The sequence below is a fragment of the Erinaceus europaeus genome, chromosome 4 (assembly GCF_950295315.1).
Source record: "Erinaceus europaeus chromosome 4, mEriEur2.1, whole genome shotgun sequence".
Classification (NCBI taxonomy): Eukaryota; Metazoa; Chordata; class Mammalia; order Eulipotyphla; family Erinaceidae; genus Erinaceus; species Erinaceus europaeus.
Window position 1 is genome coordinate 142,521,391 of NC_080165.1, and position 25,577 is coordinate 142,546,967.

The window sequence follows — 25,577 nt, forward strand, 5'->3', positions numbered from 1 at the left end:
AGCAGGAGGAGGAGGAGGGGGAGGAGAAGCAGGAGGAGGAGCAGGAGCAGGAGGAGGAGGAGGGGGAGGAGAAGCAGGAGGAGGAGCAGGAGCAGGAGGAGGAGGAGGGGGAGGAGGAGGAGCAGGAGTAGGAGGAGGAGCAGGAGGAGGAGCAGGAGGAGGAGCAGGAGGAGGAGGAGCAGGAGGAGGAGGGGGAGGGGAAGAGGGGAGAGTGGCATCAGAACTGGGAGCACGTGTGTGGAGCATTCCATAGCCCACAGCTACCGGAATACCAGGACACGTCACAGGCGCCCACATACATGGTATACTGATGCCAGCCCTTCTTTCTTTTTTTCATATTTTATGTAGTTATTCAGTAGAGTGAGAAATCGAGAGTGAAGCGGGAGAGAGAGAGAGAGATACCTGCAGCTTCTCTGCTTGTGAAGCTTCTCCCCTGATGGTGGGGACCAGGGGCTAGAACCCATGTCTTCAGGTGCGCCACCGCCCAGCCCCTTCATGTCAGACTTTCTCGAAAAAAACCCTTTTCACCTACAGCTCTCAGGCACTTCAGTTGTCTCAGCTCTTGCCTTGTGTGCCACAGTAAACAAACCACGAGCAGGACCCTCCTTTGCAGAGGGGCAGAGGCAGAGGCAGAGAGAAGCAGAGACAGCTGTTGGTTGCTTGCCCTCACAATCAAAACCCACAGCATTGGCTTTTCTGGCAGCTCGCCTGACAGAACACAAAAATTACCGCGCCAGAGGACATGGGTTCAGGGCCCCTGGCCCCACCTATAGTGGAGAAGCTTCATGGGCAGTGATGTAGTGCTGCAGATGTCTCTCTCTCTCCATATATATTAATCTGTCCCTCCCCCAAAAAGTAAAGAATGGCCTGGGAGGTGGCGCAGTGGATAAAGCACTGAATTCTCAAGCAGGAGGTCTTGAGTCCAATTACTGCCAGTCCATGTACCAGAGTGATGTCTAGTTCTTTCTCTCTATCTCTGCCTATCTTTCTCATTAATGTATAAATGCAGTCTTAAATAAATAAGAAAAGAGTGGCTGCTGGGAACCATGAAGCTATGGTGGCTCCAAGCCCCAATGATAAGCCTAGTGGGAGGGAGGGAGAGAGGGAGGAAGGGAGAGAGAAAAAGAGAGGTAGCAAAAGCGAGCAACAAAGTCCGACCCCCCCCCCCCAAATCTGAGGTACTTGTCTTTTATTTTCCAGGGAATTGGAGAAAAGATAAAATCATTTCTTTCCACACCAACTTACTGAGGACTGAGGTCAGCGGCTGACAGTGGACTCCACAGTCCTTCCCCTCAGAGCCTGGAAGAACCCCTGCTTTGCCTGCGTTTACTGATCTCCTTCTGCCACCTTGTGGCCATGTACAGAACGCACATGCAAACTTCAGCGCGCACCTCCCGCCATCTCTGTCGGGGGAAGTCCACTCCCAGGGAGAGAAGACCCACTGGACCCGTTAGTATGTTGAATTCATATACTTCTTAGTATTAAGTGGGTATAAAGAAAATGATTGCCTGGAAGCATGATAAAATTATCAAAAGGGAGACAGAGAACACTGAGGAAGCTGAAATTTCACTCAAAGTGAGTAGTTGAGAAGCCCTGAGAATTGGGACTCCTAGCAACCTTTGTTCTCTAAGTTACAAGGTTGTTTTTTTTTTTTTTCTTTTAGAGAGAGACCACACCAAAAGATTTCTTCATGTATATTTGTCACTTATGCATCAATGTCCATGATGTTTTTATTTTACAGAGAGAGAGAGAGAGAGAGAACCATAGCACCAGGGAACATTCTGTATTAGGAGCTGGGCTTGAGCATGGCAAGGCAGCACACCAACTAGCCCAGAGAGCTATTCTGCATCCCCGAACAAGCACGAATCTAATTAGCAAGGCAGCCTCCCATTAGTCCTATATTCCAGACTATTTCTCAAGTCCCTTTCACAGTTCACTTAAATCTACCACTTCCTAATTGATCTAATTGGTTTTCTTTCATGTGTTGAGTATCATAAAATACCAAGACATGAAAAGCATCTTGAGTCATATAACTGAGAAACCAAAGGCCTTGGAGTATCTCTGAAGCTTACATGTTTTCAGGACTCTGAGTCCATGCAAACGTGATCAGTCCTGGTCCCCTCTGTGTGTTGGCATCATCCCCACGTGACAGAACACTTTGTGCGAGGTCAGGGGCTGGGCAGGGGGCACATCCAACTGAGCACATGTTACCATGCACAAGGGCGCAAGTTCAAGCCCCTGCTTCCCACTGTCAAGGGGGGTGGTCTCAGGAGCAGCAGTGGGCAGTGTTACAGGTATTTCTCTTTCTCCCTCTAGCTCTCCCTTCCCTGTCGATTTCTTCTCTGTCCAATTGATTCATTAATTAAGAGGTGTGAGGTCAAGTCTTGTACCTGTGTGCTATGCAGTCAGAGAAAGACAAGCTAAGTTAGTTCTTCTATTTTATCAGTATCCAGAAGATCCGCCACGAGACTTCCTGGTCAGAAGCTCTTGGTAAGCATCTATCTCTCTGTGTGTCTGTACGGAGCAGACTGGATCTGTGCTGGGATGTCTTCGCCAGTCACAGTGTGTGAGGGGTGGTGTCCTCTGACTGAAGCCAAACAGGTGCGGTTCTTAGAGCTGTGGTGGGGTCAGTTTCACTGATGTTGCCGGGGGGGTCTTTAACTGGACTAGAAAAATTTTTGTTAGTTATTTATGAAAGAGAGAGAGAGAATATCAAAGTGCATCACATGTCCAGAACATGTGGCGTTAGAGGTTGAACCCAGTCCTTTACTGTAGCGCCGAGCTGCCTGTCTGGGTTCTGGACCCAGGGGTTTCTTTGTTTGTTTTGTTTTTTTGTGTTCTTCCTCCGTTTCGTTTCGTTTCCTTTCCTTTTCCTCTCTTTCTCTCCCTCTCTCTCTCTCTTTCTCTCTTACTGTTCGGCACTGTTCGGCTCTGGCTTATGGTGGTGCTGGGGATTAAACCTGGGACTTTCTGATGGCTCAGGCATGAAAGTCTCTTTGCACCGCTGTTATGCTATTGCCCAAGCCCTGGACCCTGGCTTGATGGAAGCAAAGAACTAGGGGCCAGAAAGGTCGCCGATAAGACGTGCACCCTATGTTTTGTGTCCTGCGCATCAATGAACAAGCATTGTGGAGGCCTGACAAAATAGTTCACTTGGGTAGCGGGCTGTCTGTCATACGTAATAGTACAGGTTCGAGCCTCTTGGCTGTACAGAAGGAAGCCTCAATGCTACGGTCTCACCCTGCCTTTCTATCTCTCTAAGAGTAAATAAAGAAAGGCAGCATGGACATTTATACATCAACTATACATCTACATGAAGGTAGCAATATTTATACACACTAATGAGAAATCTACTTTAAAAGCCAAATTAAAATTAATATTATAAGTATTTATGTTTTGTTATTTTTTTGACATAATCTGAAAAAGGTCTTGCTCTTAAGATTGGGAGGGCCTTATATTCTCTTTTATAATCTCATTTTGATACTTTGTGATTCAAAGGGTAATTTTCCATTTACGTCTATACTTAATTTTTTAATTTTTTAAAAAATTATCTTCACTGACTTATTGGATAGAGATAGATATCAAGAGGGAATGGGGAGGGAAAGAGAGAGCTAACTGTAGCCTGGCTTCACCACTTGCAAAGCTTTCCCCCTGTGGGTGGGGACCAGGGGCTCAAACCCGAGTCCTTGCGTATTTTAATATATGCGCTCAACCAGGTGCGCCACCGCCCGGCCCCTGTAGTTTATCTTAATGATCATTAAAGCAGAGATGCTGGTATGTGGATCCAAAATGCAGTGACTGCACTAGTGGCTACACTTACTAACTCCTAATATTGATTTTCTAGTTGTTGATACTCATTCAGGATGCAGTTGTCAGTACACTTATGTAGTTCTTTTTCCTTCCATCTTCTTGACACCAAATGTTATTTATTTATATTTAAACAAGTGAACTCTTAGCCTGGAAGATGCTTTTAACAGATGATTTATTTTATTTTATTTTAAATATTATTTATTTATTACTGGATAGAGACAGGGAGAAATTGAGGGGTGAGAGGAGACAGAGAGGGAGAGAGAGTGGTCCGGGAGGCAGCACAGTGATAAAACTTTGGACTCTCAAGCATGAGGTCGTGTGTTCAATCCCCGGCAGCACATGTGCCAGAGTGATGTCTGGTTCTTTCTCTCTCCTATCTTTCTCATAAATAAATTTAAAATGTTAAAAAGAATTTAAGAGAGAGGGAGAGAGAGACAGAGAGACACCTACAGCCCTGCTTCACCACTTGAGAAATCCCCTCCCCCCCCCCGCAGGTGGGGACCAGGGTTTTGAACCTGGGTCCTTGCTCACTGTAATGTGAGTGCTCAACCAGATATGCCAGCATCTGGTCCCAGCCTGGAAGCTTGTAAAACGTTCTAAAGTGTACAGATGTGGAAACATGTATCATCCTTAACATGTTTTTGGTAGCAGGTCACAGCATGGTACAGTACACGTGCAGACATGTTCAGAATGTCTTTTTTATAGCTGCAGTGACAACCGTCAGAGGACCGCAGCCTCCTTGCTTTCCAGCCACTCACAGCCTGGAAGCCAGACGAGTGCACAGACCACGGGGCCTGCAAGATCCTGACTTTGACCCTACCATCGCATGTGCCGGAGTAATGCTCCGCTTCTCTCTCCTTCTCTCTCTCATAAGTAAATATGTATAGACCAAGAAATACACCAAAACAACAAGAATGACGAGAAGACCAGCCACCCCTCTGAGGCACTGATTCATCTCATTTTACCCAAGCACTGCACAGCTTTGACTCGTGGCGGTACTGGGCACTGAACCCGAGGCTTTAAAGCCCTAGGCATTAAAGTCTTTTTTAAAAAAATAATTTTTAAATGTCTTTTTATATTTATTTATGTATTACCTTTTGTTGCCCTCGCTGTTTTATTGTTGTAGTTATTGTTGTTGTTATTATTAATGTCATTGTTGTTGGATAGGACAGAGAGGAATGGAGAGAGGAGGGGAAGACAGAGAGGGGAGAGAAAGACAGACACCTGCAGACCTGTTTCACCTCTTCTGAAGCGACTCCCCTGCAGGTGGGGAGCCGGGGGCTCAAACCGGGATCCTTACGCCGGTCCTTGCGCTTTGCACCACCTGCGCTTAACCCGCTGCGCCACCGCCCGACTTCCATGAAAGTCTCTTTTGCATAACCATTATGCTATCTCCCCTGCCAAAAGTAGTCGGGGGCGGTGGTGGTGGCGGCATACCTGGTTATGTGCACACATAAAGGTGCACAGGACCAGGGTTTAGGCCCTGGACCCACCTGCAGGGGAAGGCTTCCTGAGTGGTGAAGCAGTGCTGCAGCTAGCTTTCTCTCTCTCTCTCTCTCTCTCTCTCTCTCTCTCTCTCCCTCTTTTTTTTCTCTCTCTCTCCCTCTACCCTTTCCTCTCAATTTCTCTCTGTCTTAGCAAATCAAATAAATAAATGAATAAAAAAATGGAAAAAGTACTTGTTGGCATTCTAGTAGCATATTACTAACTCATTTGCCACAGGAAAGGCCAACAAGTTTAAGAAAATTAGCTCTTTTTTATGTACTTGTCCAAGAATTTTATCTTTAAGCCCCACCATTCTTTTAAGTACTTTGCCATACATGATAACGTGTGTGTGTGTCTGTGTGTGTGTCTGTGTGCCTGCGTGTGTGCCTGCGTGTGTGTCTGTGTGTGTGCCTGTGTGCGTGTGTGTGCCTGTGTGCGTGTGTGTGCGTGTGTGTGTCTGTGTGTGTGTGTCTCTGTGTGTGTCTGTGTCTGTGTGCGTGCGTGTGTGTGTCTGTGTGCGTGCGTGTGTGTGTGTGTCTGTGTGCGTGCATGTGTGTGTGTGTGCGTGTGCATGTGTGTGTGTGTGTTACAAAGATTTTCATGGCCAGTTCTATCCCTGCTGGATCGTTGGCAAAATACCCTAAAGGCCCTCTCATTTTCAGGTCTTATCTTTATCCAAGTGGCTGGCCAGTGGCGTCCTCTAAGAACTAACACTGCAGGTGAGGTGAGTGGTCTCAGGCCTAGTGGATCAGCTCCATCTCTCTCTCAAGACTCAGCCTGACCCCAGACTGACAGGGATGCAGAGGTCACACAGGCTTCTGTGCTAACTATGAGTAGACCCGGGCCCAAGGCCAGATGGTTCGGGTTTATAGGCAGCAGTATTTATAGACTTTCCTCATGTTTGGGAACTACTCTCTGCCCCCATCCAGCTCTCTAGTCCTGTTCTCAACTCTGACACCATCTTCCCAGACAACACTTTCAGCTCACCTGCATGTTAGCTGTTGGGCTCAGGCAAAAATTACTAAAGTCATGGGCCCCTTAGAATAAATCTAAAGTAGACTTCCTAGCTTCTTCCCACACGAAGACCCTTAGTTCCATCTGCTTCAGGTTCCTGCTTATTAAACAACTTGTCCTGTTTCATAACTTACTGCATCCCAGGGCCTATCACAGACTCTTCTGCAATCCATCTCACAGGTGGGGACACCGCAAAACGCCCCCCTACCTCACCTGCTGAAGCAAAACACAGATGGCAACACAGAGGGCAGGTGCCCCACGGGTGAGAGAGCTACCTGGGCCGAGGGCAGGTGCCGGGTGAGAGAGCTACCTGGGCCGACGGCTGGGGCCGGGTGAGAGAGCTACCTGGGCCGAGGACTGGGGCCGGGTGAGAGAGCTACCTGGGCCGACGGCTGGGGCCGGGTGAGAGAGCTACCTGGGCCGAGGGCTGGGGCCGGGTGAGAGAGCTACCTGGGCCGACGGCTGGGGCCGGGTGCTGGTGGCAACCAGCTGTTGTCTGTGTGCCCAAGGTCCTGGGCAGGCGTCTCCCAGTCACCTCTCCTTGTCCTTCCAACGGGACTGCAGTGTTGGCTGGCGAACGAACGGGAGACGACTGGGCACCCCCGTGCTCAGCACCAGTGCTGCTCCCACGAGGCCTGCTGGCACTTCTCCACACAGAAAGCAAGGCTGGGTAGGGTTTCAGGTGCCACAGTTATTAAGAGGCAGATCAGTGGAGCAGAGCTGCAAGTGTCTCTTTTTCTCCCTCTTTTCCTACTATTTCTCTCTGTCATCAGAAAAAAAGGAAAAAATAGAAATAAAAAGGAAAAAAATTTAAAAAAAAAAGACCCCCAGCAACAGTGGAGTTGTTGTGCAGGTGTTGGGCCTGGTGGCGAAGCAGAGCAAAGCGAAGCGAAGCGAAGCGAAACAACTCCTAGAGGAAAGTAGGTAGGTAGAGGGCGGGGTAGTCAGAAACCCATTCCAAGGACCCTCCTCCTTCCAGAAGAAGGTGGGACTTATGTCACATTTGGCCCCCACTCCCCATCTTTCCAGAGTCCTCCTTGCAGAAGGCTTTTGTATCAAGTCCAAACAGAGGGCTGTGTGCAGTTTCCTGGAGCGAGCGCCGTGCCCGTCAGCTTCTTAGAGCCCCTGGGACTCACCTGTGCACAGCGCAGCCCACACTCGTGCTTAGCCGGCTGCTCTGGACTTGGGCTTGTCAACCTGCTTCATGTTCATCTGTCTGCCCAAACTTGAAGAGCCTAGAGGGTATAGACTGTTTTCTTTGCCAAAGTGGGGGAAATAACTCAGCTGGGTAGAGCAAAGGACTTGCATACCTGATGCTCCTGAGTCCGTCCTAGATGTCACAAGTACCAAAGTAGTGCTCTGGTATCTGCCTCTTCCTTCCTTCCTTCCTTCCTTCCTTCCTTCCTTCCTTCCTTCCTTCTTTCCTTCATATTTTATTTATTTCATTTATCTAATCATTTATTTATTAGATAGAGACAGAAATCAATAGAGGAGGGGAGACAAAGGTAGGGGAGAGAAATAGAGAGACACCACTTGTGAAGCCCCTTCCTTGTGGGTGAGGACCAGGGCCTTGAACCCACATCCTTGTTGCTTGTAACATGTGTGCTCTACCAGGTGTGTCACCTCCTGCCCCTGCTATCTCTCTTTCTCTCTCTCTTAGTTTTATCGGTCTGGTTTATTCACAGTTCAGCTTCTTGCTCAGAGAACCAAAGGGCCAGCTAATGCCTGGGGAGGGCAGGAGGTGTCTCGAGACTTCCTGAGTTAGGTGTCTGCCAGACTCCCTCAGCCCAACTCACATTTTCTGTCCTGTGCCCAGGACAAAAGAAGGGGAGGTATCTCTGTGGGGCCTGGGTGTCAGGAAATTGTGAGGATGTAGTTGAGCTTGGCAGGGCTTGAACCTGAGGGGTGCGTCTATCCTGTCAGTCTCTCTCTAACGAGAGGTTGAGCAAGGAAGGACAGTAGTAACCCCAAAGGTGTGCCTCGTCCTATCAGACTCCCTGCCTCACAAAGCACCCTGCATTCCTGATACTATGGCCTTTAGATAAAAAGAAAGGGGGAGATGTCGGGCATTAAGCCAGCTCCCCCTGCTCCACCCTGCACTGCTGACACTATGGCCTATTTACATAGTCATTGTTTTGCCTGAAAGATCCCTACCCATTCCATTCTTTTGATCTGTCTTCTTTGAGACCCTCCCTGCCTGCAGGGTAACATTAATCCCACCAGTTAAAACCATCGCAACAGTTGCTAAGGTAGTTTCTACCTTCCCAGCCAGTCTTTTGCCTTCCTCCACCCCCTTTCCTAGCCATTTCTGTTTCTGACTTGCCACTTCCAGTTCTATCCTATAAAAAGCGTTGTCTCTCTGATCAATCACGACATTGTATTACCACTCCGCCACGAGTTTAAGACTCTCTCTCCTGCATTGCTGAGTGAGTAGCAGCCCAGGCTGGCTCCAGTTGAGTTCTCTCAAACCCAGAGAGCACACACCCAGGAGGAAGCACCCCCACGCTAGCCTGGCACCTGGGGAGAGGTGGTGAACACAGGGCCACTAGTGTGCGGGGGTGGGGAGTAAGGTGGGGGTCAGGGTCTGTTCTTCACAGCAGGAAGTGGAAGGGATCACATAAAGTTCTTTATTACAGACATGCTCGTCTGTCAGTTAACTTCCTGAGAAAGGCCTCCAGCTGGTCCTCATCCTTGATGCCCACAAACTTGTCTACCACGTCCCCATTCTTCATGGCCAGAACCGTGGGCACAGCCGACACCTCATACTCCATGGCGAGGTCTGTGTGGTCGTCGATGTCCACCTTGGCCATTACCACCTTTCCTTGCTGCTTGGCCACCATCTTCTCTAACCTCGGGCTCAGGATCCTGCAGGGGCCACACCACTGTGTGTGGAAATCCACAACCACTGGCCTCTCACTATCGACAACTCGGTCTTGAAAGTTAGGTCCATCCTGGATGTTAAAAGTTGTTGTGGAGACCTTGGTGGTGAATACTGACCGCACTTGGCTGGGTATGACTGCCAGGCCACTAGGACTGTGCCATGGGGTCTGCAGGGGCCTGGAGCAGAGTGGTGCCAACCCACCCTGAGGGGGCTTCCAGGAGATGGAGGCCAGGAACCTTCTCAGGAGAAGTGGCTGAGCCATCTCCCTATAGCGCCAACCAGTGGTACACCAACGGACCTCCCCACCCCACACGTCAAGGGAACCTCTCTCTCTCTCTTTTTTTTCCCCTTCTTATGGGAAACTCTACCTCAGTGGAATAAAAGAAGATGAATCTTTTTTTTTTTAAAGAATTATTTCTCTTCTCTTTTTTCCCCAGATATTTTAGACTTCTAATAAAAAAAAAAAAAATAGAAGGCAAATGCCAGAGAAGCACATGGGCCTTTCAAGCAAAGATGGGTGACCCTCCACAGACACGGACGTCCATTTTTACTTCGAAGGCCTTACCTCCACTTGCTTTCTAAGCTACTCCTACATCTGCTATGACTTCTGAGTGTCCTCCCTTTTCCCTCTTCCCTCTCAGTTAAAGGAAACAAGTCTTGACAAGTGTTCTCCAAATTCTCTTCCCTCTCAGTGATGGGGCAAAAACAAAGGTTCCTGAACACAAAAATTCTGGGTTCCAGTGGAACTGGAGTCCCAGATCCTCCAGTCATCTTCCCCGAACATTTCCCCCTCTGGGAGTATGGAACAAAGTTCATTTTGGGGAGCAGAAAGGGTTCTTGGCTTCTGTAATTGCTCCTCCACTGGGCATGGATGTTAGGCAGTGGATCCACACCCCCAGCCTGTTTCTCTCTCTCCCTACTAGGGTGGGGCTCTGGAAAGGTGAGGTTCTGAAACACAGATGACTCCATCTGCCCAGAGAGGTCAGGGTGTGATCCTAGTAGCATCCTGATAGCTGGAAAGTGGTACAATATAAAGCAGGATGAAAATATTTAATAAACAGAGGCCAAAGAGTAGGATTAGGGCCAGTGAGAATAAGGGTTTTAGGATGTAGAGAAGCTAGGACATCTATTTTAGGTATATTCCTAGGAGCCCAGGACTTTAGTATTCTTTGCCTGAGCTTTCTATTAACATCAAAGTGGACTAGAAATATTATCTGGGAGGATGACATCAGAGTGGAAAATAGAACTAGAAGCGCGAGGTTAGGGCAAGAGAGTGGCCCCCATACTTGGGAAAGAAAAGCATACATACGTGATCACACTTCCGGAGAACTGCTGTGAATTCAGTGACAGGGTAGGTGGAAGAGCTTTGAAAGCAGGAAGGGCGGTGGGTTAGCTATTCTGTGGTTGCTAGAGGGGGTGGAGAAGAATCTAGGAGAAGGAAAGGTAAGGGGACAGGGAGGAACGGAACAGGCTCTGGGAAGCAGCAGGAGGCCTCTAGACTGCCCTGGGAGGAGCCTGGGATGCTGTGCAGTAGTTAGAATATTAGACTCACAAGTGTGAGGTCCTGAGTTCAAGCCCCAGTGTGCCAGAGGGATGCTCTGGTTCTCTTTCTTTCATTAACAAATAAAATTAAAATTAAAAAAAGATGGGGGAGGTTTCACAAGCAATGTGAAATTTGCTGTAGATGTCTCACCTGTCTCGATCCTTCTCTCCCCCTCTCCCTTTCTCTCCCTCTCTCTCTTTTTATTTTCATTTCTTTATTGGGGAATTCATGTTTTACATTTGACAGTAAATACTAAAGTTTGTACAAGCATAACATTTCCCAGTTTTCCATATAACAGGACCACCCCTACTAGGTCCTCTATCAGCCTTTTCCCTTTCTCTTCATGCTGTTCATTTCTACCAAAATAAACACTTGTTTTAAAGGAAAAGAAAATGGCATCCAGGAATGTGGTGTCTTTCTCTAGGCACCAAGCCCCCGAGATGATCCTGGTGGCAAAGATAAATGGTTGGAAGTGGGAGACAGATGGAGGCGCACTTGGTTGAGCACACATGTCACCCAGAGCTAGGACCTGGGTTCAAGTCCTCAGTCCTCACTTGCAGGAGGGAAGCTTCACGAGTGGTGAAGCCGTGGGGCAGGTTTATCTATCTCCCAATTCCACCTTAAGTTCTCTCTTTATCCAATAAATGAATAAGGAAATTTATGTTATAAATAAAATAAATAGGTAAATAACTATTTTAAAACCAGAGCACTGCTCAACTCTGGTTTATGGTGGTGCAGGGGACTGAACCACAAATGTTGGAGCCTCAGGCTTGAGAGTCTCTTAGAATAACCATTATCCTATTTACCTCCACCCAACGAGAACAACTTTTAAAAGAAAGACACTTGCCTGAGAGAAGACACCTCTGCATGTTTATTAAGCTATGTGTTGCTGGTAAGAGTGCCACCTGATGAAGTTTCAACCCCAGCCATACATCACAGGGACTGTTAATAAGTATCTCAGGGACCCCACTTGTAGCTGATTACACCAGACTCCGGGTTGGGGCCTAGGCCCTGGGTATATGCGCCATCGAAAACCACAATTCTCTAAACCTGCCTGTTTGTTTTTTCTGTTGAAAGTTCATCCTACTGGCCACAAGATGGCAGCCTCTCTTTGGGACATCATTGATGTTCTCCAAAGAGACCGCAACCCATTTTCTCTATTAAATTATCCTGAAAGGAGGAGTAGTCTCATTAAGCCAAAATTCTGAGCTCTGGGTGTCTGCCATTTTCTTTGCATCATTTTCCCTTTTTCTAGAAATCACATTTTGGCTGGGAAGGGTCCAGTTTCACATTCCTGGAGAAGCTCTATGGCAAAGCAGAATAGGCATTAGAGGTTGCTAGGACAGTAACAAGGAATGTTCATGTCACCCTGTATTGGTCTGCAAAGTGCTTGTCACCAACTACCCTCAGACTGACTCTGTAGAGTGGGTCTTCCTGGTCTTATGCACAGCTACGGAAAAACATGGCTCAGAGTAATAGTTCAAGGTCACAAAGTAGAGGCAAATACAGCCAGGTCCTGAGTCCTTCTGCTAGCAGGGAGGAGGCTGGGCACAGCATGGGGTTCAAATCCCCCCCCTACCTCCCCCCCTCACGAGAGCAAGCTAAGCTTCCCGGGGTAGCCTCTGGATGACTTCCCAAGCGAGCAAGCAAGCAAGACAGACAGACAGACAACCTCCGAGTGGCACTCTGTTCCAGACAACAGGTCAGTAGATGCGTCTGACTGGGTTGTGACCAGATGTGAGGCTTCCAGTGCAAAGCTGGGCAGAATTGGCAGGCATTCAACCATTCAACAAAATGATAGATTTTTGTTATTTTAACTATTTTATTCTGGGAAGATAAATTGCTAGGCCAATGGGGAAAATGACAACAAAAGAAAAACAACTTTTTTCCCCATTCGTGGCACCAAAGGGTGAACCCAAGGCTTCATGCATGGATAACAGAGCTGTGGTGTCTCTCTCACAGGTTATTTATTTGAATGAGAGACGGACACATAAAGATATACAGAGAAAAAGGCCAGAACACTACTCGGCTCTGGCTGATGGGGGTGCTGGAGATTGACGCTGGGACCTCAGAGGCTCCGACATGAAAGCCTTTGGGTCACTATGCTATTTAGCCAGTCTTCCTCCCCTTCCCTCTCTCTCTTCCTCTCCTATCTTGTCTTCTCCCTTCCTTCTTGCCAGAGGGGTAATCACTGGGGTATGGTGCCTGCAAGATGACTATTGCTCATGAGGGCCATTTTATTTTATTGTGCATGAAAATTCATTAATGATTTACACGTTATTTATAAGATTATAAGGGAATGGGGTTCTGTGCCCCTCCAGTAACAACCACCATAGTTCTCCCAAGGTCACAGATAAGGTTTGCATATACATGCTTTGGGGCTTTTTTTGTCCATTTTTATTCACTTCTAAAGCCCTGCCTCCGCTTCCTTTCTAAGCGACACCTACACCTGTTACTACCCCCAGGTGTCCTTCCTTTTTTTCTTTCCCATCTCAGATAAAAGAAACAGTAGCTAATGTTCTCCAGATTCTCTTCCCTCTCAGTAATGGTATAAAAACAGAGGTTCCTGGTTACAAACATTCTAGGTCCCTGTGGAACTAGGATTCAGAGCCTTCTGGTTATCTTCCCTTAACATTTAGCCCTCTGGGAATGTGGACCAAAATTCTTTCTGGGATGCAGAAGGGGTTCTGGCTTCTGTAATTGCTTCACCACTGGACATGGGTGCTGGTCCAGACCCCCAGCCTGTTTCTGTCTTTCCCTAGTGGGGCAGGGCTCTGGAGAGGGGAGGTTCCAGGACATGTAGGTGAGGTCACCTGCACAGGGAAGTCAGGATGACACTGTAGTAGCATCTGCACCTTGGTGGCTGAAGGCAGTAAGATATAAAGTAGGATAAAATGCCTAACAGGAACCAAAAAGTAGGAATAGAGTGAATGGGAATAGGGACGCTAAAGTGGACATAAGTAGGGTGTCTGTTTTAGGTCATCTTTGCTTGAGCTTGGTAGCTAATATGAAAGTAGACTAGAAATACTGTCTGGGAGGATGATGTCAGAGTTGAGAACAGAACTTGAAAGCTAGGGAGTCAGGCGGTAGCACAGCGGGCTAAGCACACATGGTGCAGAGCGCAAGGACCGGCATAAGGATCCCGGTTCGAGCCCCTGGCTCCCCACCTGTAGGGGAGTCACTTCACAAGCGATGAAGCAGGTCTGCAGGTGTCTTTCTCTCCCCCTCCTCTCTCCATTTCTCTCTGTCCTATCCAACAACAACGACACCAATCATAACTACAACAATAAAACAACAAGGGCAACAAAAGGGAATAAATAATAAATAAATATATTTTTTAAAAAAAGAACTTGAAAGCTGGGGTAGGGCAGAAAGTGGCTCCCAAACTTGAAAAAGACATATTAATGCAATGTACTGTCAACCCCATCGATCTGACCTATTGCATATATATATTCATACTTAACACAGGACACGGGGGCCAGCACCTTCGAGTCCCTGTCAGCCTGAGCTCGCAGTCCATGGTCACCGCTGGGAACACTCTAGGCCGCACTCATTTCAGGACCCCAGGACTCTTCCTGGAGTGGCAGAGTAGGCTGTCCTTACCAGTGCTAGGTGTACAGAAGGGCTCATGATGGCATCATGCATGGAAGTGACTAGTGGTGGCAAAGAGATGGATGCTGGAAGCCGGGGTGCTTCTAGGGGCAGTCACTTTATTTTCATTTCTCTCTTGACAGAGGATGAGAGACAGAGTGAGGGAGAGACCTGCAGCATTGTTCCACTACTCATGAAAAATCTCCATTGTAGGTGGGGACTGGGGATTTGAACCCACACCCCGTAACATGTCCACTCCTTTTTTTTTTTTTTTTTTTTTTTTTTTGGTCTCCAAGGTTATCACTGGGCGAGCTCGGTGCCTGCACTACGAATCTGCTGCTTCTGGAGGCTATTATTTCCCTTTTGTTGCCCTTGTTGTTTATTGTTGTTGTTGTTGTTATTGCTGTCGTTGTTGATGGATAGGAAATTGAGAGAAGCGGGGAAGACAGAGAGTGGGAGAGAAAGATAGAAACCTGCAGACCTTTTCACCGCTTATGAGGTGACCCCCCCCCCCCGCAGGTGGGGAGCCAGGATCCTTAGGCCAGTCCTTGCGCTTTGTACCATGTACCATGCGCTTAACCCACTGTGCTACCGCCAGCCCCTTCACTACCACCTGGCCCCCAACATGTCTACTCTTACCAAATGTGCCACCATCTGGCCCCTTCTTCCTATTTCTGAGTCCTTTTGAACTGTTTCACTTCAGAAATATATATTCTTAAACATTCAAATTTCAGATGCCTTGATTTAAAATTTTTTTTCTGTACTTTGGTACCTCACCATTATCTGCTTGACTGAAATGAATTAGTCTCTCAAACAGACAAACACAGACAACAAGTGAATAAATCTAGAAAGTTTGTTTACGGTGACAATCACCACCATTTCTGGGTCTACCCTGTCCAATGACTGATATTCACAAGCCTTTGTGGCTTTTGCTTATTTTTTTAAAAGAAAAATATAGACTTTTATAAAAAGCCTCCGCCCCCACCTAGATCTCAGGCTGTACTTGAGTGAGTCAAGAAATGACCTCAGTCAGGAACAGATTAAGTTTATTTTAAGTAGTCTATTTATTCTTTTTGTAGATAGAGGCAGAGAGAAAGAGAGGCAGACACTAGCACTGAAGCTCCTTCAGTGAGGTGGGGGCTAGGTTTGAACCCGGGTCACTCACACAGCAAAGCGGCATACAATCCAAGTGGCAGTCTCTCCAAACATTCTTTCTTATTTACTGTTGCATCTGTCGAACTCCAGAAGCCACACGAGGCTGTGAGTGGCATTCTGCATATGGACCGTATGCATATGAGTGGCAGGAAAAGCCCTGTGTTCAGCAAGGTTCTGCCTGGCCTCAGGCATCCACTCTGCTACCTGGTGTGCCCTCTCAGCCCTCACTGGTCCCTATTCATGGCACCCATCCTCCCACTGCTGTCAGAGGACCTGTTGGGACCGGAAGTTGGCATCCTTGTTCCTTCTTCTATGGTGTCATAATTATCCTTTTTTTTTCCAGGCAACTGTGTGTCCACTAGAGGAGGCCCTGACTGCCCACCTGATGTCAGGGTGAAGGCCATACTCAGTGTCATAAAGAAACCCAAAGGTCTAGGACAGTTACAATAGTTGGGGGGGGAGAGAAAAAGGGAAAAAAAGCATGTTGAATCTCATATCTTAACATGTTGGTCTTCTTCTTTTGAAATAAAACAGAAAGGATTTTTTTTTTTTGCTTTGAATTAAAACAGAGGTTGTTTCCTCATAAAATATGTGTTTCTACTGTATCAAAGCTCAGAGGAAGCCAGACCCCTGGAACTCATAATGTATGAGAGAGAGAGACAGAGGGAGGGAGAGGGAGAGGGAGAGAGAGAGGGAGAGGGAGAGGGAGAAGGAGAGGGAGAGGAAAGAGAGTGTGTGTGTTAGTTTTGTGGGATAAAAACTACCTAGTCCTAAATTAATATTCAGGAGTGCTGATTTTGTTTTTTGTGGCACAGAAGTAAGGCCAAATAAATAGGGAGGGGCAATAAATCCATTTTAAAAAATGGCTTTAACTCACTAACCCACTACATCTTTGACAGCAATTTGATACTAAAATGGTCCAGAGGACAAAGTGCATAATTAATGATGAGAAAATGATTCCTTCAAGTCCCAGAATAAAGTGTCCTCCCAGCACCAATCACTTGTTCAGTGTTTAATTCGTGCCGGAGTGATGGTTACTTCTTGCTTCTGTCCCCTTCATTCCAGTACTGTTCAGTCTGCATTTCTGTTAGCCGGGAGACCGTGCGCTGAAAAGCAAAGATCTCCTCTTCTCCGGTAAACATGGAGAGTCCTTCTGCCGACCCCTGGTTACCAAGACACACACCATTTTATTTTCATTTCTTCTGTTGGTTCTGCAAGGTCAGAGTGTAATGGTGCACGGGGACAGGGAGGGCTCTTCCCCCACCCCAGGGTTGTCACTGGGGCTTCATGCCTGCATAGTTCTCCCATTCCCAGTGGCCTTCTGCAGATGGGGACTGAGGCATTATACCCGGGTCTTTGTGTATGGCAGCATAGGCACTCAACCAGGTATACCACCATCTGGTACTAACTTTAAATTTTTTGTTACTATTTCAGTTGTCTATAGTTAAATAAGGAAATGTCAGATCACTTCTGCTTATTCTGGGGTGAAATACCCTAAATCCAGAATAACCTCAATTCTCATCAGCTGGTTCCTAACATCTGACCCCAGCAGGGTCTCCATGAAGGTTTGCTCAGCAAGGAATCTGGACATGAATCATGGATTTCTCTGTTAATTCAGCAGCTATACTAGGTACTCTCTGGTGTCGGAAGACTCAGCCTACATGCTTGGGATTGTAAGGTAGCTTCTGGAAGCCCAGAAGACATGAAGAACTCTCCAGAGAAGGAAGCATAGTGTAGCAGAGTAGTCTGGAACTAACCCAAGGGCTCAAATGTTCACCTCTGGCCTGCCCTTAGTCAGTGCTGTGACCACAGATCCCCTGGTCCACCTCTCTGGACTTTACTTGTGTCTTATGCAAACATGAGCACTGAGATTCTGGCTAGTATAAAGCTGTGTCTCCCTCCACTGAGTGACACCAAGACTGCGTCTGCTACACAACTGCCGAACCAAGGCAGTAAACCAATGGTTAAATGTATCCTGCATTCCTTCTTCAAAATGTAGGCATGCTTCAGACCAGAAACAATTAGGCTATTTTAAAATTTAAAAAAAAGAGAGAGAGAGAGAGAGATTATGTTAATATCGCCTACCTGGCTCAGTCCCAAATCATCCATCAGTATTCTGTTCTGCTCTGATTCACTGTCATGATGCTGGTGCAGAAATAAGCTGGGTATGGGAGCCGACGCAGAGCAGATTATACGCACCTGAAATGTGGGAAATGCGTGACTGCTGTGACTTCTTACACCTCACAAAGTTGAAGATAAAAATACATCTCTTGCAAAAGAAAAGTCTATTTGTCATAGAGGGAGCTTGGGACTTTGCTCTTACAATGTCTGACCCCCCCCCCCCCCGATAGTTTGTATCTCCATAGAGTGATAAATACTTCTAATCGCTCTTTATTTTATTTTATCACCGTCAGGGTGACTGTTGGGGCTTGGTGCTAGCACTAGGAATCTACTACTCCTGACAGCCATTTTCCCTTCTTTCTTTTTTTTTTTTTTCAATTTTATTTGATAGACAGAACTTGAGAGGGGAGGGGAGATAGAGAGGGAGAGGGAAAGACAGACACCTGCAGACCTGCTTCACCGCTCATGAAACTTCTCCCCTGCAGGTGAAGAGCGGGGGCTCGAACCCAGGTCCCACATGGTAATGTGCACTTAATCAGGTGTGCCACTGCCCAGCCAACTACAGTGATAGTGTTTTTACAGTGACGGTGCCTTTCAAGCATATTTGCAGGCTGCTCACACCGCCCCGTCAAGCAGGGGGCAAAGGTGTTACTGGGCAACTGCAGCTCACGATGCCAACTCGGGTCTTCCGGTTCTCAATCTAATCCTGGCTTTTGGGAGTCAGGCTCTGTGCCTCAGAGTCCCGGGCAGAGTGGCGGCTAGTCTAGTAGGGTGCACAGGCTTCCATGCTCAAGGACCTGGATTCAAGTCCCTGGCCCCTACATGCAGGGGGAAGCTTCATAAACGGTGGAGCAAGGCAGTTGGCATCCCTCTTTCTGGTTTATGGTGGTGTAGGGGATTAAACCTGGGGCCTGGGGCCGGAGGCCTGGAAACCTTAGGCATGAGAGTCTGTTTGCATTAACAGTTATGCTATCTCCCTCCTCTCTCTATCTCTCCCTGTCCTCACCCTCTATCAACAAGTAACTGCTGAGGAGTGGGAAAAATAGCAGAGTAGTTACGCAAAAAAGCCTCTCATGCCTGAGGCACCAAAAGTCCCAGGTTCAGTCCCCCCACAGCCCCATAAACCACAGCTGAGCAGCGTTCACACATAAAAAGCCAGGTGAGCAAAGGCCACTGGGAATGGTAGAATCGCAGACATGAAACCGCAAGGATTACCCTGGTGGTGAGGCGGGGAGCCCTCCCCTCCCCCCACGCACCATTATACTCTGAGTCTGCACAGCTACACCCACACAGCATCCTAAGACAGTGTTCAACAAGACTCAGTTTTACACGACTATTTCTTAATCACGTAAGTGCCTGAGAAACAGCTTTTATGTCTGTACAATTGTTATGTCTACTGCTTGAAGTACAAAACATCTTCTGAAAGCTTAAGAGTCCTGAATGTGTTTTCAGGATTCACAGCTACCCCTTTAAAACCACTATTGAAATAAATCTGCTAACACTTGAAAGCAAAAGCATTGCTATTTGGACCTAGATTTCTCCATATCTAAATTAGCCTTCTACTTCCTTCTCTAAATTCTTCTAATCACAAATGATACGTTTTTCAGATGATTTCGATGGGAGTATCCTCATCTCACCAATTTCCATGGATACATTCTTGAAGGAAAATGCTCCTAGTTTCTCAAATGAGATAATTGTGATGACCCATTAGAGGGAAAGGACAATTCGGTGGCAGTGCTCGTGTGTCTGAGACGCTGTGTCTGGTCATAGCTCCCTCACCTCCATACTTTAAATACGGGCTTCAGCAGGGCCCGGGCAGTAGTGCACCTGCTTAAGCACACGCAACACAGTGCGCAAGGACCCAGGTTCAAGCCCCTGGTCCCCACCTGCAGGGGGGAAGCGTCACAAGTGGTGATGCATTGCTGGAGGTCTCTCTGTCTGTCTCCCTCTCTGTCACCCCCTTCCCTCTGAATTTCTGGCTGTCTCTGTGCAATGAATAAATAAATAAAGATAATTTTAAAAAGTACTTTAGCTAAATGTCAGGAGTGCCTTAGATATAGTATTACATTGACAGATAAGTCATTTGTGATCTTTAATGAAGACATGAAAGATGCAGGTGAGGTAAAAGAGGCAGGACTAGAGAGGAGGACTAAAGGTGAGGGAACATAAGCTTTCTTAATTTTTTTTTCCCTTCCATAGCCAAGGCTTCACACAAGTTCGATTTCACTGCTCTGGGCAACTTTTTCGTTCAGGTAGAGACAAAGGGAGAGACAGCACAGCACTAAGCTTCTCCTAATGCCAAGGCGCTCATTAGTGGTGCCTTCCTGGGCATCTGGACCACCTGCCTGGTAAACTACCTCTCCCCCTCCATCACAATATTCCATTTGTCGAGAGTAGAACCAGCGCATGACTTTATCACACGTGGCACAGAGGGGTGAATCTGGTGCCTTGCTCCTTTCACAAATGCAAGGAGTGTATTCTACCCCCGCACCACCTTATCAGTTGTTCGTATGTTTGTTTTAGGTTTTACCATAGCACTGCTCAGCTCTGGCTAATGGTGGTGCTGGGGATTGTACCTGGGGCCTCGGATCTTCAGGCATGAGTCTCTTGTTGCATAATCATTAGGCTATCTCCCCCACATTCGTGTTTTTCTTTGTTTGTTGTTTTGTTTTTGAGAAACCCCAATTTAGATGATATATATATATGGATCTAAACATGCTAAAATGTGACATAGAGTAAGTGGGACCACTGAGGAGACCATAAGCTGTAGCCTGGGAAGTTGTGCAGAGGCTAGAATGTCTAACTTAAAAGAATGAGGTCTAGAGTTCAATTTGTAGCGTCACATGTGCTGCTATAGTTTTTTCTCTCTTCCTCATCCCTTTCTCTCTGTCATTTTTAATAAATATTTTCAAAAATATATTTTTATTATTGGATAGAGGTAGTGAGAAATTGAAAAGGGAGGGGGAGATAGAGAGGGAAAGAGACAGAGAGACACCTGCAGCCCTGCTTCACCACTCAGTAAGCTTTCCCCCTGCAGGTGGGGTAGAGGGGCTTGAACCCAGATCCTTGTGCACAGTGATGTGTGTGCTTAGCCAGTACGCCACTGCCTGGCCCCATCAATCTTTTTTTTTTTTTTTTAAGAGTTCATGAAGCCTCCACTTAAAGAACTACTGATGTTCTTCCAGCACTTTCTCTGTTTTCAGGAAATTTTCAGAGGTTTATTTATTTATAAGCGAGAAGAAGAAGAGGAGGAAGAGGAGGGGGAGTCAGAGCATCATTCTGGCACATGCAATGTCAGGGATCAAACTTGAGACTTCATGCTTGAAGGTCCAGTGCTGAACCCACTGTGCCACTTCCTGGGTCGCCCAGCACTTTCTTCTTAACACATGAACTCTCTAAAAACAGTGCCCCCTCTAGACTTGCTCCCTTATTCTGGTGGTTAACTTGGAGCAAAGTCTGGATGAGTGACCAAGCAAACCACCACAAGTGTTGGGACACCCCAGCCAGGGTGTCCTCAGCCCCTCACCTCATGACCTCAGCACACGCATGCCAGCCCACGGCAACAGACGGCAGGTGGTGTTTTGTTGTTGTTGTTGTTTGTTTGTTTGTTTTCCTATTAGGGTTTTTGGTGGACTCAGTGCCTGCACAAGTCCACCATTGCTGGTGGCCATTTTTCTTTGTTAGAGAGTGAGAGACAGGGAGACAGATGGAGAGAGAGAGAGAGAAAAGAGACACATGCAGAACTGCTCCATCACATGTGTGATGCTCCCTCCACGCTGGTAAAGAACAGAGGCTTGGACCTGGGTCTTCCTGCAAGGCAATGTGTGCACCCCACATGGTGAGCCGCCACCCCGTCCTGCAGGTGGCGCTCACGAAGGCAGCACGACAGCCAGACTGGTTGCCCTTCAAGGGCAGACAGGTCACAGTCCTTACTGCAAACTCCCCACCCTGCTGGGTCCTTTTCACCCTGCACCAGAATCCTGCCAGGACATGTCAGTGTTTATAAGAAGGAGGTCGGAGGCATGCAGGTTCCAGACTCCACACCTAGTCCTCATTTGCTAAGCTGGGCCTGGGCTGGACTCTGGAATTCAGATCTCAAGTGGCCCAGATGATTCTGCTTCAGGTGGTCCTAGGAGGATTTCCCTACGTCCACCTCCACAGAGACCAGCCTACTCTCCCTCTTGAACCTCGTGGTACTAACCACTGCTCTCTTGCCACGAGTGACTGACTTCACACTTAGCTCTGTGGGCATTTGGCTGTTTCTCTGACACTAAACTCCAAGCTCCAAGGAAGAAGGCACCGTGACTGGATTTGACTGTCACAGAATTTGCAGCACTTGAGTCCTGTGCCTGGCATGGTAAAGAGTACTAAGTGAGTGGGGCCAGGAAGTAACACACCGGACTAAGCACACATAGTGCAAAGTGCAAGGATCCTGGTTCCAGCCCCCGGCTCCCCACCTGCAGGGGAGTCGCTCCGCAAGCAGTGAAGCAGGTCTGCGGGTGTCTATCTTTCTCTGCCCCTCTCTGTCCTTCCCTCCTCTCTCTGCCCTATCCTCCAACAACAATAGCAACAACAACAATGGGGAAAAAAAGGGCTGTGGATTCATAGTGCAGGCAATGAGTAACCCTCGAGGCAAAAGTTAAAAATAAATAAATAAATAAATAAATAAATAAATAAATAAAACAGAAGTAAATCAATAAAACATTAAAATTCATCTCTTCCCCCAGCCCCAAGCTGATTCAAGTACTGTCCTCCTACCTTGAAAGCCCCTTTTTTTTAAAAAAATATTTTATTTATTTGTTAATGAGAAAGATAGGAAGAGAGAGAAAGAACCAGACATCACTCTGGTACACGTACTGCCAGGGATCAAACTCAGGACCTCATGCTTGAAAGTCCAAAGCTTTATCATTGTGCCACCTCCCGGACCACCCTTGAAAGCCCTTTAAATTTTTAGAATCAATGTTTCATTTCTGTGCAAAAAAAAAAAAAAAACAAGGAGAAAATGGAGCTGGGGAGACGACAAAATGGGAACGCAGAAAGACTTTCATGCCTGAGGCCCCGGCATCCCAGGCTCAATCCCCAGTACCACCATAAGAGCTGAGCAGTGCGCTGATTTTAAAAAAAAAGAATATATATATAATATATATAACATTAAAATATTGAAATCAATTCTGACTTGAAGCTGTATTTATGCTCTCACACTAAACTCACAGATATGTACTATTAATAGCGGCTTACCTTTATCAGGTTTACTAAATGCCACATCATATTCTAAGTGCTTTGATTTATTTTATTTTATTTTTATTGTTTCCTGGGTTATCACTGGGGGTCGGTGCCGGCACTATGCTCCTGGTGGTCATTTTTCCATTTTATTGGATAGGACAGAGAAATTGAAAGAAGAGGGGGAGAGAAAGAGAGAGACAGAAAGAGAGAGAGAAAAAGAGAGAGAGAGAGACCTGCAGACCTGCTTCACCACTGATGAAGATTCCCCACTGCACGTGGGGAGCTAGGGGCTTGAACCTGTATCCTTGCATCCCATACTATGCGCTTAACTCGCCTGTGCCACTGCCCGGCCCGTCTAAGTGCTTTATATACTACTTCTTCTTCACTAAAACCAAACCAGCTAAGTAGCACGATTATCTCCGTTTCAGAGCAGGCAAATTAAACTCACTGCCACCGGATCTACTCCGTAGGCCCATTATCTCGGATGGACAGACGACAGCTCTGCAGTCGATGCTAAAACACACGGACTGAGCAACCCTGATGGCACAGGGCCAGCACTGGGCTCTCGGGATCAGAGAAAGGAAGTTTCAGTATGGAGGAGGGTCCTTTAGTCATTCATTCATTTGTTCATTATGATGCTACCGGTCCAGTGATGTATTTGTGCCCTCAACATTCACTGAGCACTCACTCCAGCGACTTGTGCTGGACAGCACCACAGAGTGCAGGATGTGTTGAGCTGAAGAATGAAATCATTCACTCATCCGTGTCTGACGAGGTAACCTTGACTATGCTACTCCTTCTATCACAGCTTCTACTAACGGTGCGGGCACAGCTTTCAGTTTCTGGAAAGTGTGATACAAGTGGTTAAAAGCTGTTCTTATCCTCGACTTGACAGTGAGGGAACTGAGCCACAGAGACATGTCGGAGACCAGGATTACCATTGAGGCGACCTTGCTCCATAGTACAGAGTGTTTAGTTTTGAGAAAGTTCACTGCATACTTACCTTGGAATCATAAAAACTGTCAATGAGTGTTATGAATCTCCGAGCTTGCGTCCTCTTTGCCAGTGTAAATTGGGGAATGTTCCGTAAAATCACTGTATCAAAGTTCCTTGATAGTACCAAGTAGTCACTGGCTCCAAGGGGCTGCAGTTAAAATGGGAAAAAGGGCAGAAAATGTCAGAAAGGGGCAGGGGCAATCTGGTTGCCTTTGGGTCTGTTTAACCTGAAAACAACCCTTTTCCCCAACATGACGTGATCCAGGTGGTGTCTTTGGGGTAGCCTGACTCAGCAAACTGGGCGTTATTTTCAGAGTAAGTCATGAGGGTCCAGACTAAGTTGTAACAGCGACATAAAAGGGTAAAATGGAATAGTATGCTGGACAGTGAAGACTAACTCTCATTACCTCAGCTGGGATCTTTTTCTTTTCCCCTCAAATATTTTTAATTGGTGGGGGGAGGCATTAAAGGTTTATAATACAGCTGTTGACACATGGGTAAAATTTCTCATCTCACCATGACAGGTGTTTACAAAACACTCTTTAGGACACTTGTCACAGCAAGATGGAAGATTGTGCCCACATGCCAAAAACTGAACTGTAAACCATTAACCTCCAAACAAACAAAAACCTCTCACTCCCAGCCTAGATCCTTCCCATGCACCAGGACCTCAAAGCCCCCATTGCCCCGACCCTCTCCCTCCCCACCATCCCCAGAGCCCTTTACTTTGGTGCTACACACCAAGCCTAGTCTGAGTTCTTCTTTATGTTTTCCTGTCTGCCCTGGTTTCTCAAGTTCTGCCCCTGGGTGAGATCATTCCAATCATTCTTTCTCCTCCCCTCTCCTCCCCTCCCCTCTCCTCTCCTCTCCTCTCCTCTCCTCTCCTCTCCTCTCCTCTCCTCTCCTCACCTCTTCTCTTCTCTCCTCTCCTCTTCTCCCCTCCCCGCCCTTCCCCTCCCCTCCCCTCCCCTCCCCTCCTCTTCTTGTCCCTCCCCCCCCCTCACTTAACATCATTCTTTCAAGTTTCATTCAAGATGAGACCAAGAAGGTGACCTCACCAATCTTAATAGCAGAATGGGATTCCACTGTGTATCTAGACCACAACTTTTTTAGACATTCATCTGCTGTTGATACCTAGGTTGCTTCCAGGTTTGGACTGTTAGAAATTCTGCTGTTATTAATATAAATCTCTTTGGATGAATGGGCGTGTTTGTTTCCTTAAAATATATACCTAGGAGAGGAACTTTGGGGTCATAGGGTAGGTCCATTTCTAGCATTGTGAGAGTTTTCTAGACTGCTCTAAATTCAAACTGATCTCAAAAAAAGAAAAAGAAAGAAAGAAAGAAAGAAAGAACAAACACCCAGGGTATGCATTAGCATTCACTGTTTTGACTGATTTTTTTTTTTTTTTTGCCTGAAATGGGACTTCACACATAGGTGATTTCACAGTTCCTAGGCCACTTTCTCATTTAACAGAGTGAAAGGGAGGGAGATACCATAGCACTAGAGATTGCCCTGGTGCTGTGGCACTCACATGTGGTACTGGGCCATTTTGTTTTGCTCCAGCACCAAGCACATCACAAACACTCTCTCAGCCTTTGTGAATGTGCCCCTCCTCAGAGTCACAGCAGAAACCGCACCAAACTGTAAAATGTCCATGGAATGAAAACAGTTCCCCGAGGGAGAAGGAAAGGCAGCGGTCTTCATTCAGGACACACATGACTTTTTTTTTTCCTTGAGATCAGTTTGAATTTAGTG

The 25,577-nt window shown here is 47.0% G+C and overlaps 3 protein-coding genes across 3 annotated transcripts in view; all 3 read right to left on the reverse strand.

Annotated features, from left to right (window-relative positions):
- LOC132538239 (basic proline-rich protein-like) overlaps positions 1-1,401 on the reverse strand; it is a gene marked incomplete at its 3' end in the record, with an annotated part of 2,805 nt that extends 1,404 nt beyond the window's left edge. The window contains exons 1-2 of the mRNA XM_060190865.1: positions 1,392-1,401; positions 1-260 (exon numbers count right to left, since the gene is read on the reverse strand). The exon at positions 1-260 is cut by the window's left edge and continues 1,404 nt beyond it. Of these exons, the coding sequence (XP_060046848.1) occupies positions 1-260; positions 1,392-1,401 (270 nt within the window). The remainder of the gene's footprint in view (positions 261-1,391) is intronic.
- Positions 1,402-8,887: 7,486 nt separating this feature from the next.
- Positions 8,888-9,496, reverse strand: LOC103124727 (thioredoxin, mitochondrial-like). The gene has a single exon (XM_060190929.1). It carries the CDS (start codon positions 9,450-9,452, stop codon positions 8,940-8,942), a length of 513 nt encoding a protein of 170 aa, XP_060046912.1. The 5' UTR covers positions 9,453-9,496; the 3' UTR covers positions 8,888-8,939.
- A 5,857-nt stretch (positions 9,497-15,353) lies between these two features.
- AFG1L (AFG1 like ATPase) overlaps positions 15,354-25,577 on the reverse strand; it is a 196,686-nt gene continuing 186,462 nt past the window's right edge. Inside the window, exons 11-13 of the mRNA XM_007535470.3 lie at positions 23,827-23,967; positions 17,565-17,678; positions 15,354-16,642 (exon numbers count right to left, since the gene is read on the reverse strand). Of these exons, the coding sequence (XP_007535532.1) occupies positions 16,514-16,642; positions 17,565-17,678; positions 23,827-23,967 (384 nt within the window). The 3' untranslated portion in view covers positions 15,354-16,513. The remainder of the gene's footprint in view (positions 16,643-17,564; positions 17,679-23,826; positions 23,968-25,577) is intronic.

What these genes read in the sequence shown, in the direction of transcription:
- LOC103124727 (XM_060190929.1), bottom strand. Translation starts at nt 9,452, where the DNA reads ATGGCTCAGCCACTTCTCCTGAGAAGGTTCCTGGCCTCCATCTCCTGG.